Source organism: Mustela nigripes, chromosome 9, assembly GCF_022355385.1.
Source record: "Mustela nigripes isolate SB6536 chromosome 9, MUSNIG.SB6536, whole genome shotgun sequence".
Taxonomy (NCBI): Eukaryota; Metazoa; Chordata; class Mammalia; order Carnivora; family Mustelidae; genus Mustela; species Mustela nigripes.
The window spans coordinates 78,959,433-78,972,442 of record NC_081565.1 but is presented as its reverse complement, the minus strand read 5'-3'; the positions used below and the strand labels follow the sequence as shown (position 1 = coordinate 78,972,442).

General features: G+C 43.9%; 1 protein-coding gene across 5 annotated transcripts in view; it reads right to left on the bottom strand.

The window, feature by feature from the left end:
• Window positions 1-1,106: 1,106 nt before the first annotated feature.
• The window catches only part of CEMIP2 (cell migration inducing hyaluronidase 2), a 98,416-nt gene continuing 86,512 nt past the window's right edge, over window positions 1,107-13,010 (bottom strand). For all 5 annotated transcript variants that reach the window (XM_059411869.1, XM_059411868.1, XM_059411867.1 and 2 more), the window contains 4 exons: window positions 10,762-10,860; window positions 6,391-6,545; window positions 3,494-3,597; window positions 1,107-3,164 (listed from right to left, as the gene is read on the bottom strand). In XM_059411869.1, the coding sequence (XP_059267852.1) occupies window positions 2,968-3,164; window positions 3,494-3,597; window positions 6,391-6,545; window positions 10,762-10,860 (555 nt within the window). In that variant the 3' untranslated portion in view covers window positions 1,107-2,967. The remainder of the gene's footprint in view (window positions 3,165-3,493; window positions 3,598-6,390; window positions 6,546-10,761; window positions 10,861-13,010) is intronic.

The following is a 13,010-nucleotide window of genomic DNA, read 5'->3' as shown; positions in this document are numbered from 1 at the left end:
GAATGTCAGCTGAGCGGCCACTTGCAGTCACATCCCGAAACCAGACACCCACCGTTCATGTTCCTGCAAGCTCCCCTCCAGCTTCAGAAGAGACTATGTGGCACGCCAGGCTCAGGTGCAGAGGCAGGAACTCAGCAAAGACTTAAAACCCACGTCTGTGGACATACGAGAAGGCCTTGTGTTTCTCATCAGCCGGCTGATTTGTGGACGGCCACATTTCTGGAGCTCTGCCAACTGCCTCACCTGGTGGAAAATGCTCATGAACTTGTAAATCACCCTTGAATCCATTTTCCCCATAGAAATAAAACCCATTGCTGGCTCCCCCCCTTGCCGGAAATGTATTTAAAAACTTAGTTGACCAACTTAACAATGTGAGGTGATTAAGGACTGAAAACCATATTTAAAACTCTGTTAAAAGAAGACAATAATGAAGCGCTGTTTAGGGCTGGGAGTTTGGGAATGTAAAAATAATAGATACATGTGATTTTGTTCGAGTCACAAAAAATCACAGACTCGAGTTAAACAGTGTACCTCTTATATGGGTGCAATGGTTTTTAAACCTGGCTGCGTTCTGGAATCACCCAGGGAGCTTTAAAAAAATTCCAATACCCAAGCTGCATCCTACCCCAATTAAATATGAGTGTCAGGGTTGGGGGTGGGTCCCAGGCCCTGTTTTGTTTTGGTTTTTGTTTTTTGTTTTTAAAGATTTTATTTATTTATTTGACAGACAGAGATCACAAGTAGGCAGAGAGGCAGGCAGAGAGAGAGAGAGAGAGAGAGGGAAGCAGGCTTTCTGCAGAGCAGGGAGCCCGATGCGGGGCTCGATCCCAGGACCCTGAGATCATGACCCGAGCCAAAGGCAGCAGCCCAAACCACTGAGCCACCCAGGCGCCCCTGTTTTTTGTTTTAAAGCTCCCAGGCAATTCCAGTGCACAGGTTCGGTGGAAAAGGTCTGCACTGCAGAAGAGGGTCCTTGCCCTTCTGAAGCTTAGCATCTCCCAATCTCCCTGGAGGAGAGTTTCTCTTCCTCATCCCTGCCAAGAACTTCTCCACGGCTGGAAGCTGAAATGAAAAACGGCTGATCGATTGACTGAGTCACACGCATATATAAAAAATACATGCACACATATTTTTATTTATTTAACTTAGGCCCTGACAATTAGCATACAAATCAGAAACAATGAGTGCCTCCGAACTTACATAGCCTCTCCAAATCTTTAAAGAACCAAACTCTAAAAAACACACATCAAAGATATTTAAGTCATAAAACACACACCCACACACACCCACACAAACTTGAATCACCTTCAGGAACCATGACCCAATAATATATTTCATAGGTAAGATCTTGTTCATCAATATACAAAAGAAAACAACAGCAACAACCCTCCACTTTAAGACACATGCCCTTACCAAGAGCACTTAGGAGTGAGAATGGTTTATCGGTAGCATTTTGAGGTAGCATATTTTGTAAAGTAACAGAAGTTTCAGACCTGCTCTGCAGCCTGTCTGGGATGCCGAGGGACAGACCCTCACTCAGCCTTTGCTCTTGGTGCAGGAGAATGAATCTGTCCGTGTTCACTGCCAAATCAGCCTGAACTCACTTCCTACCGTCTCGCCATGGCCATGTCTATCAAACCCTCCTTGTACTGCAGGTTTGGGAAAAGGCGAAGGCGTTTTTTTGATCCTTCTCTCCCCTCGGTGTGGTGTTCTCTCTGGCTGTGGAGTTCAACTTTCTGCTACATGCAAGTCTCACGGGCTGGACACGCATGCACCCAGGGGGAAGGGAAATTGCTCACTGCAGCACTTCCTTTTTTTAACTGGCTCTAACAATTTAATTAATTAAGAGTGACCAATTCCTCTAATGCTCTGCAGAGTATTGTTACTGAATATCCCCCCCCTCCATGATTCTGGCCCTTCAAAGGCTCTCCATTTTTCCTCCCCCTGAGTACAATATTTTGGGGTATCGGTGAGCTTTCTGTAAATTTTTCTGGCAGGATGGTGAGCAAAAAAGCTTAAAAAAAAAAAAAAAACACTCACAAAAACAACAACAAAACCCGGGTACAGGAGCAACCCCGAGAACAGACTTCTCTTGTGCCCTTTGAAATGACCCATGTGTACAGTTCAGGAACACGGCCTTCTTCTTTTTAAAAAAAATGTAAATATTCAGCTCAGCTCTGCATGTTAAACACAAATATACAGTCGAAACAGGCTAAGGACTAAAGCTGCAAATATGGTCCCAGCAACTTCAGACCTCGGTGGCACTGATCAAATTTTTTGCCCCGGAGGTGCAAGTTTTAAGGGATGTCCAATCCCGAAAGCCCTTTCAACCCAGTATGCTTTCTGTCTGAAAATTCAACCCTTGGAAGGAATCAATGTACAAATGGATAAAAATAGCCATGCCCCAGGCAAAAAAAAAGGGGGGGGCATGAGCTGGGCCTGAGTTGCCACTTAAGACTCTGTCATCGAGTATCCTATACAATCTGCAAAGGCTATGGGCCCCGATCCAGCGCCCGGGGCCTCCTGGAACACGTCCGCCACCAGAGTCAACTGCTGACCCAAAGCCAATGACACAACCGGGTATGAGACTACAAGTATCCTAGGTGCTACAAAAGGACTCGGGCTGACCCTCAGAGGTCCCCACCTCCCCCCCACGGCAACCTGTCACACAGAAGGTGAAGCTACTTAACAGTCACTAAGACACACGAAGTGGCGGGTGAGGGTCAGGAGAAATGCTCTCCGAATACACCAGCCTAACCAACCCAAATAAATTCTTCAACACTTTGTACAACTAGAAGGTGCGCGAGCTGGTATTCAAGCCATCATGTTAAATCCTTTTGTCCTCTCTCTGATCGGACAGGAAAATGGTTCCATTGGGTTAACAGTGTCATTGTTAAAATGCCATAAATTAAATAAGTTAGTTCACATTTTTTTTTCTTCCCCCAGCACTTAAGTTACAGTGAGTCCCTAATGTGCTTTTGCCGTCTGCATGAACAGCTCCAGATCCCTCCGGCGGACAACGCTGGCTCGAGGACAACCATATTCATCCAGCTGCAAAGGTAGGAACTGTTCGAGCAGCCCGAGGCCCTGGCCAGCAGGACTGGTAAACAGCTTAGCCCAGGATGGTTTAAAGTTTCCGCTGAATCCCACAAATATGGTACTCCCTTTAAAAAAAAAAAAAAAATGCACCATTTGTCCATCTAATTGTTCCAGGCAAGACCATGCAGGAGGTTGAGTTGGAGGTGAGCAAAACAAAGACAGCTATGAAACAGAAAAGCTACACTTCCTTGCGTCAGCCGATGAACTCTGACCACCCACCTCTTGCCCCAAACAATAAACCACATCCCCAAACACTTCCTCTAATGTCTCCTTGTTTAAAAATTATCTTAATGATACCCACTCCAGCAAACTAAGCTCTTGCAGCTTTTCCCACCCAAAGAAAGTTTCTATGGCTGGACTCGTAAGAACTTCAAGGAAAAATACAAATACAAACCTTTGTTATAAAGATGAGCTGGTTTGGCTAATCCCAGAGGTACTAAGGAATCGGAAATATTTAAATGCTTTATTTCTCCTCTTGTGCTCAACAGAACAATTGACCTGTACATAAAAGTCAGAAAATTGGAGGGAATTTCAAAAAATCAGCATGTATTAATTGAGTGCCTTTCTGAACTGAATACAGCAGAGAAATACTAGATAAGAGCAGAGCTAAAAACAAACAGGAAACAAAACAACAAAACAAAACCCAGATGCTTTTCACATCCCGGCTGTTCCAAGTTCAGGCTCCACGCCACCCCCAGAACCCACCCAGGACCCACACTGCTCCTGTAAGGTGTCTCCAAGTGTTGGGAAAGCCAAGGTCATTGAGGTCAGTTAACCCAGTCAGTAAACGGGGACTCACCTCTTTTATATTAATAAGGGAAGCTATTTTGTTTCAGATGCTTTATCTGTTCATGTCCTATTATCTATTTATAAAATAAATGAATAAACGCCAGTTCTACAAAGAGATAAAGTCTGTGCCCCATGGTTTGGTTTAAATTCCCTGTTTATTATGCAGTGTATTAACACATATACTTAAATCCGTTTGCAGATTTTCTCTTCTCCAGATCTCTCTCAACTCTGCCAGGGTCACATGGGCTTAATTACTATGGCCTCATGATTTATTTTAATATGTTATAAAACAGGCCCCTTGCATTATTTTAAGTTGTTTACAAATATTTTATTACTCTCCCACAGTTACTCTTCCACTATTCTTTTCTTCAACTTTTATATAACCATTAGTATTCATTTTCTTTTTTTTTTTAAGATTTTATTTATTTATTTGACAGAAATCACAAGCAGGCAGAGAGAGAGTGAGAGGAGGAAGCAGGCTCCCCGCGGAGCAGAGAGCCCAATGTGGGGCTCGATCCCAGGACCCTGGAATCGTGACCTGAGCTGAAGGCAGAGGCTTTAACCCACTGAGCCACCCAGGTGCCCCCAGTATTCATTTTCTTAATGTGGGTCTTGATATGTTGATGTCATCCTATAGCAGGGGAGACCACTCAGCGTCAGGACAGAGGTTTGACCACAGCAAACCTACAGGCCTGACCCTCTTCCTCAGGCTCGTCCCATGAGATCACTTACAGATCCCCAGGGACCCGCTCACCCCAGTGTGTGCCTAGTTTTCTAGAAGACACTGGTAGCTGCTCCATAACTTCTGAAGACTTTGTTAAGATACAACACACAGGTCCTCCTGGGTGGCTCAGTCGGTTAAGCGTCTGCCTAGGCTCAGGTCGTGATCCCAGGGTGCAGGGATCTAGACCATATGTTGGGTTTCTTGCTCAGTGAGGAGTCTGCTTCCCTCCTTCCCTCTATGCTTACACTCTCTCTCTCTCAAATAAATAAATAAAATCGTAAGGGGGGGGAAATACAATATACATACAGAAAAGTATCATTAAGTATATAGCATTTTGAATTTCTGCACATGATGTACTTACATAACCAGCCTAGATGAAGAAACAGAGCGCTAGCCACATCTTAAAAGTCTTCCTCCAGTACCCTTTCCAGAAACAACCTAGTGACTTTTTAATAAGCTGGTTTTAACTCTTAAATCTATAGAATCTATAGGGTACCTTACAGGACTGCCGTGTTATCCTAAAAGTTTTTGGTGAGCAGTATGTCCTGGAGGGGTTCAGGTGAACTGAGTAACATATCCACCCTCAGCAAAAATCTTTAAATCCTTAAAGAAAATTGAGGCCTTGGAAAGGAATTCCCTAAAAGTATCTCAAAGCAGAAAGTAGAGCAGTAATATTCAGCACACTGAATATTACATTCAAATAATCCAGTGACTTTATTTGTAATTTGGTCCTGTCAGGGCGCCTGGGTGGCTCAGTGGGTTAAGCCTCTGCCTTCAGCTTGGGTCATGAACCCAAGGTCCTGGGATGGAGCCCCGCATCAAGCTCTCTGCTCAATGGGGAGCCTGCTTCTCCCACAACTCTCTCTGCCTGCCTCTCTGCCTGCTTGTGATCTCTGCCTCTCAAATGAATAAGTAAAATCTTAAAAAAAAAAAAAAAAAAAAAAAAAAAACTTTTTTGGTCTTGTCATATGTAAAGAGTGTAAGTCATCAGATGATGGAAGATGCATTCAAAAACCAGACAGGACCTTACTCCCCAGGAAGCTTATGCTTCCCTTAGCTCCCTCACTGAACAAAGGTGTGCATGTAAGTTAGCGTCTGCCGCACAGCCAGGCAGCAGAGAGGAGCCTGAATTCATCTCCTTGCCTCCAGGCAGGGTCTAACCATCCCCCCCCAAAAGAAAGGTTTTGCTCATGTGCATTCTTCTTCAGAGACCAACGAAACAAGACCCATCGGGCCAGGGCTTTTAAAAGAGAGACCAGATACTAGTCCACTTAAAACTGAATTGACTCCTTTCCAGTCACTTCCACCTGCGCTAGGTGGGGAATTCACAGCACAATGCCATCTGAGAACTTATCAGTACCATGGATGGCCACGAAGGTCAAACTGTCTATAAAATTGCTTTAAACTGGAAATGAACCTTCCTGAGTAAATTAGGTGCAATATAATCGACCAAAACTAAATAATACTAAATATTATTTAGTATTTCAAAATACTGAACTTTCAAAATATTGAAATTCTGAACTTTCAAAATATTGAATCCCACGTGAAGAGTCTTCACACCATTTGCAAACTCCACTCACATCTGGGCTTTCACCAAGCAATGCTATGCAGCGTAGACCATGGGCACTAATCTGAGACACGGAAGAAATGACCCCCTTTCAATCAGCCCTAAAAGCCCACACCATAAAAGGCTGGAAAGACAAACCAAAGCTCAAGAGTTAACCAGGTGTCACCCGTTGCGATGGCCCATCCCCTCTTGCAGAACAAGTGTCACCTACCTTGGAGGGATGCCTGTTCTCAAATACTCTTCCATGCGACTGACGTCAGCAGGAGAGAAAATCTTTTTTTCCATTAACCGGAAGGGCACGCTACAGGCATCCAGAATAAGGAGGAGGACACCTGCGTTCTGGATGGTAAAGTCGGTGCCGTTGACCTGGGAACAGAGAAACATCTGCGGTCATCACCTCGTTCCTACCTCCAAGAAGAATCTTTCTAGCCTTTCCCTCGGTCTTCTAAACCCATGAATCAAATTCTATTTCCAGGATTCAAACTGCATAACCCAGTGACTCTTTCTCTACCAACATCTGAAACCCTGCCAGCGTTCTCTCGCAGACTGTGCCTTTGATGGGTCTTTACGGGTTGGATTGAAATCTCCGAGCAAAGCCTGGAGGTCCCCACTCAGCTGAGTAGCGGGACTCTCACTGCAGGTTGGAGAACTCCATGCCTATTCCACTCTCTCACTGGGGTCAAAGCTCCAACCCGCAGAGATCAGGTGTCAGCCTCAGTACCACTGTTCCCGCCGCTCACTTACTGCCACACTGGTTCAGAAAAAAATATCATGCCTTCCCCGACACAGAAACCCCCCATCAGAGTTTAGGTTTGGAACACTAATGGAGCCACATAGCCTCATCTACCCATAGCTCTACCCATAGCTCTCCCTTAAAATCAAAACGAAATGGGGGTAATTTCACCAGGATGTAAGCCACAAGGTATTAATAAATTTTGTTCATAATTTATTGTGAGCTGAAATTTCCAGTAGTCCTCTCTAAATTAAATTAGTGGTTTGAGACCTCTTCAAGAAAAAGGAACTCCAGACACATCCAAATATCATTAACTCGTCAGCCAGAAAAGAAGGGAAAAAAAAATTCGCTGGACTAAAAAATGACTGAACACTAATTTAAGCCATAGGCGCTGTTTCTATTTTAGATATGTAAAATTGGGGCGCCTGGCTGGCTCAGTCGGAGGAGAGTGTGGCTTTTGATCTTGGGGTCCTGAGTTTAAGCTCTGCACTAATATAGAGATTGCTTAAAGAAATAAAAACTAAAAAGAAAAAGAAAAGTTTTTTCTTGGGGGAAAATGTGTAAAATCAGAAACTATGCTAAAAGCTAACAACACTTGTTCATGTTTGGGGAAATAGCACTTAAATTTTATTTATTTATTTGTTTGTTTGTTTGTTTGTTTTTAAAGATTTTATTTATTTATTTGACAGAGAGAGATCACAAATAGGCAGAGAGGCGGGTAGAGAGACAGAGAGGAGGAAGCAGGCTCCCTGCCAAGCAGAGAGCCCGATGCGGGACTCAATCCCAGGACCCCGAGATCATGACCCGAGCCGAAGGCAGTGAGTGGCCTAACCCACTGAGCCACCCAGGCGCCCCTTATTTATTTTTTTTAAGAATTTATTTATTTGAGAGGAAGAGCAGGGGTGGGGTCAGAAAGACGAGCAGATTCCGAACTAAACACAGAGCCCAACACGGGACTCGATCCTAGAACCCCCAGATCATAGGCCCGAGCCAAAGTCAGATGCCCAATTGACTGAGCCACCCAGGTGCCCCTAAATTTTATTTCTAATCACTCCTTGTCTCACAGGAGTCAGATGACTTTGTTGGCTACGTTTATATTGTTCTAATCCAGGGAACAATTCTGAAAATCCTTGAGATCAAGTACCACTTCATTCTTGGGAAGATGGGAAGTGATTCTCTTATTTTTAAAAAAAAATCTGAATACCTAAAACTGAGATACATTTGAGAAAAAATACATAATGATCCTCTACACACTTAAACTGTCCTCTTGAAAAGAACCCCCTAAAAACCTATTGCTTAAAGAAATCACAAAAGACTAAAGCGACACCATGTCTTAGCAAAGACTTCAGGCAATGCTTGGGTAAACCACTGGAGGTAAATATGACAGAACACAATGTTGTGGGACTTTTCTGGGGTCCTGAGCACCCAGTGTGCAGCAAAGGAGTTTAAAATGTGTCTTCAGACACTCTGCTGGAGCAGAGCCTGCCTGAGATTTATTGGGCGAGCCAAACATTATCTTCTCGAAGTGTTTAGTGAAGTTAGTAGAGCAGAGAGACTAGGCACCCACTCACTTCCCTTCTGCAATGGATTGCCACGCCAACAAGGCTGGGGTCAGGTTCTCCACGCCGCCGACTGCCCTGAGATGCCAAGCTAACAAGTTTTATGCCAGAAAAAACCTACATCATGGGGGCGCCTGGGTGGCTCAGTGGGTTAAGCCTCTGCCTTCAGCTCCGGTCATGATCTCAGGGTCCTGGGATCGAGCCCCGAATCAGGCTCTCTGCTCAGCGGGGAGCCTGCTTCCTCCTCTCTCTCTCTGCCTGCCTCTCTGCCTACTTGTGATCTCTGTCTGTCAAATAATAAATAAAATTAAAACAAAAAAAAACGCTACATCATGAACATACTACAAAATGAACTGCTGTTAACAAAGGGCAACAGGCATAAATATATAGTCAGAAAATCTTTGAGCTCCATTTAAATAGGGATAGTCTCTATTTATTTAAATTTTGTGTATGTGAAGTCACGAGATCCATCCACTTAACCAATTTTAACTGTACGATACATAATTACAGACTACAGGGACAAGGGGATACAGCAGACCTGGAGACCTTATTCATCTTACTCACCTGAAACTACATGCCTGTTGATGAGTAACACACCATTTCACCCTCCCCTCCTCCCACGCAGGGATATTCTTAATTCAGGGTTGTTAAGAAGTTCCTGATTCAGAGCTCAGTCCTGGAGACAGATGATGGTGATGCTTGCACACCATCTGAATGTACTTCACACCACTGAACTATACAACTTAAAAATGGGTAAGACAGGGGCGCCTGGGTGGCTCAGTGGGTTAAGCCACTGCCTTCAGTTCAGGTCATGATCTCAGGGTCCTGGGAACAAGTCCCGGGCTCTCTGCTCAGCAGGGAGCCTGCTACCTCCTCTCTCTCTCTCTCTGCCTGCCTCTCTGCCTATTTGGGATCTCTCTCTGTCAAATAAATAAATAAAATCTTAAAAAAAAAATGAGTAAGATAATGAATTCGATGTTATGTATATTTTAACACAATAAAAGAAACTGGGAAAGGAAACAAAACGAGTAAGATGCAATTTTGTCCGCATACATATGGATTTGTGGCTGTTTTGCCCACCACTTTAAAAAACTGAGCTCCTGTGGTTAGAGGATGGGTCAAACGGGTATAGGATTAAGAGGTAAAGACTTGGGGCACCTGGGTGGCTCAGTGGGTTAAGCCTCTGCCTTCAGCTCCGGTCATGATCTCAGGGTCCTGGGATTGAGCCCCGAATCAGGCTCTCTGCTCAGCAGGGAGCCTGCTTCCCCCTCTCTCTCTGCCTGCCTCTCTACCTGCTTGTGATCTCTCTCCCACTGTCAAATAAATAAATAAAATCTTTAAAAAAAAAAAAAAAAGAGGTAGACTTCTCCAGTTATAAAATGTGTAAGTCACAGGAAGGAAAAGTACAGCATAGGGAAGAGAGTCAATAGTATTGTAGTAACTTTGTGTGGTGACAGGTGGTAACTACACTTACCACCGTGAGCATTTCATAACATACACAGATGTCAAATCGCTATGTGGAACGCCTGAAACTAATGTCATATTGTAGGTCAGTTATACCTCAGTTACCAAAAAAAAGAAAAAATGAGCTCTTTAGAGAGACCACATGAGGAGCGCCTGGGTGGTTCAGTGGATTAAGCCTCTGCCTTCGGCTCAGGTCATGACCCTAGAGTCCTGGGATTAGCCCCGCATCGGGGTCCCTGCTTCTTTCTCCCTCTCGCCCTCTGTCACTCCACCTGCTTGTGCTCTCTCCCCCTACTCTTAAATAAATAAATAAAATCTTTTAAAAAATTAAAATTAAAATTAAAATTTTAAATAAGTAAATAAATCAAGACACCGCATGAGACTGGGATCAGGCCCTGCTAGATAGCTGTTAGGTGGTTAGATACCTGCCCTGCCGAGAACTCCTTAGACAGTGGCACTCGGGTCAACCTGATTTGGAACAGACTTCATGCCAAGAGCGGGTCACCCCTGGCTAGCCGGGCTCTTCGCCCACATTCTACGTGTTGCCAAGGAGCCTCAGGCCTACACTTTCATAAACCCACCTAGAAGAGAGGACTAACACTCTGTGAACCACTTTCAACATTCACTCGAAGTCATCCATAAACACAATCTAGAGAGAAAAAAGACTTGATACATTTAACGTGTGTAAAAATGCAAACGTTTAGGAGGTATTTGTAGCTCGACCACATTGCTCGCCACCCAGTGCCTGTTGCCAGAGAGAATTCATGTCACCTGACGAAATACAACAGTGAGAAGCTGAGGCAGGGGATGTGCCAACCGTACTTACAGAGATAATAGTCAAGTCTCCACGCTGGGTCTCTGCTTTACTGGGTGAATGGAACTGCACGGGGAGGTAGCTTTTATGAGGATCACTGGTAAACACCACCTAAACGGGGAAGAAATTCCATATTTCCGTCAACCACATCTTCCTTCAAAGGGGCCTCAAAATCAACTCAATTGTATGAAACCCAACGGTGCTGGGGTTTTTTTTCCCCCCCAGTGAACTTTTTGTACAGACTGAATGGCCTGGAATTCCCTCTTTGGATCCGGATTTAATTCAAGAAGGGTATGTTCCTCATTTTCTGGAATAATCCCAGTCTCAAATAATTGAAATCTTGTTCAGGAAATCAATTCTGCAAGTGACTATGTAAATGTGCTTCGCACTTAGATCTTTGTCCTTTTCAGACCAGTTATCTTAAACTGGGACCCAGTCACTCCAGAACCAAGAAAAGTAAAGGTGACAAGGATTATACTTCAAAACCTTTCAGCCGGTGGTGCATCACCAAGCTAACGTCCTGACCTGACTTGCACTGTGTCCCATAAATCAAGCTACCCGCTACATCCGGGCCCCTAATCCCGCTGTTCTATCGCCTTCTGCAGGCACCAGAGCAACCTCGCTTTCCCACACGTGCTTTATCTCCTTTCCCGCCACTTGGCCTTTGCAGATGCTGTTCCCTCCCCCCAGAATGCCCTTCCTTGTTTCCCTCCACTCCTTGAAATCACTCCCAGCCTCCAAATCCCACCTTGCACCTCTTCCCTAAAAGCCTTCCTTTCAATTAAAAGCAGGCCGAACTCTCACACAGTTTAGCACTTCAAGTATATATTCTTTATGAATGCGTGTAGACAACTTCATTCCAAGGGCAAACAATCGTCATGATACTCAAAGTTTAGAAGCTCAGGTTTAGAGGGACGCCTGGGTGGCTCAACAGGTTAAAAGCCTCTGCCTTCAGCTCAGGTCATAATCTCAGGGTCCTGGGATAGAGCCCCGCATCAGGCTCTCTGCTCAGTGGGGAGCCTGCTTCCCCCTACCTCTCTCTCTCTCTCTGCCTGCCTCTCTGCCTCTTGTATCTCTGTCTGTCAAATAAAAAAATAAAATCTTTTTGGGCGCCTGGGTGACTCAGTGGGTTAAGCCGCTGCCTTTGGCTCGGGTCGTGGTCCCAGGGTCCTGGGATCGAGTCCCATATCTGGCTCTCTGCTCAGCAGGGAGCCTGCTTCCCTCTCTCTCTCTCTGCCTGCCTCTCTGTCTACTTGTGATTTCTGTCAAATAAATAAAATCTTTAATAAATAAATAAATAAATAAATAAAATAAAATCTTTTAAAAAAAAAAGAAGCTCAGGTTTAGAGTCAAAAGTCTGCATGAATTTTCCTACTTACTCCTCATGAACATGTGTTTCTTTTTGATATTTGATTTAATATTGATATGCAAAACAAATTAATCCCTTCAAATTTCCAAGTAAAAGTGAGGTTTCCAAATGTTTCAAGTAATTTGCAATTGCACCAAGTCAGTAATCGATACATTTTTAAAAAATAAATTCTAGGGGTGCCTGGGTGGCTCAGTGAGTTAAGCCTCTGCCTTTGGCTCGGGTCATGATATCAGGGTCCTGGAATTGAGCCCCACATCGGGCTTTCTGCTCAGCAGGGAGCCTGCTTCCTCCTCTTTCTCTCTGCCTGCGTCTCGGCCTACTTGTGATCTCTGTCAAATAAATAAATAAAGTCTTTAAAAAAAAAACATAAAAAATAAATTCTAAACAATGTTTAAAACACACAAAAAACTAGGATTGCTAAACATTAATGTATGGAACCATTTAGATAGGCTTAGGATATTTCCAATGATAATTATTTTTATAAATTACCATGTTGTGATTGCTTTAATAAATTATATAATCTTTTCTGTAGTGAAGGACTTTTAACAAATTCAGCTTGAGAATTAGGCTGAAGAATTTACTTCCCCACTAAGATTATCTAAAAGTATCACTTTAGGGGCACCTGGGTGGCTAAGTCAGTTAAGCGTCTGACTCTTGATTGCAGCTCAGGTCATAATCTCAAGGGTTGTGAGACTGAGCCCTGTGTCAGGCTCCATGCTCAGGAGGTAGTCTGCTTGAGATTCTTCTCTCTCTTCCTCTCCCTCCATCCCTACCCCCAAGAAAATAAAAATGAAAATAAAATAAAAAATAAATAAAACGTCACTTTGACAGTCAACATATTACATGGGACGAGCTAGGATCTATAGAAACTTCTTCATGTACGTGGCTGGCT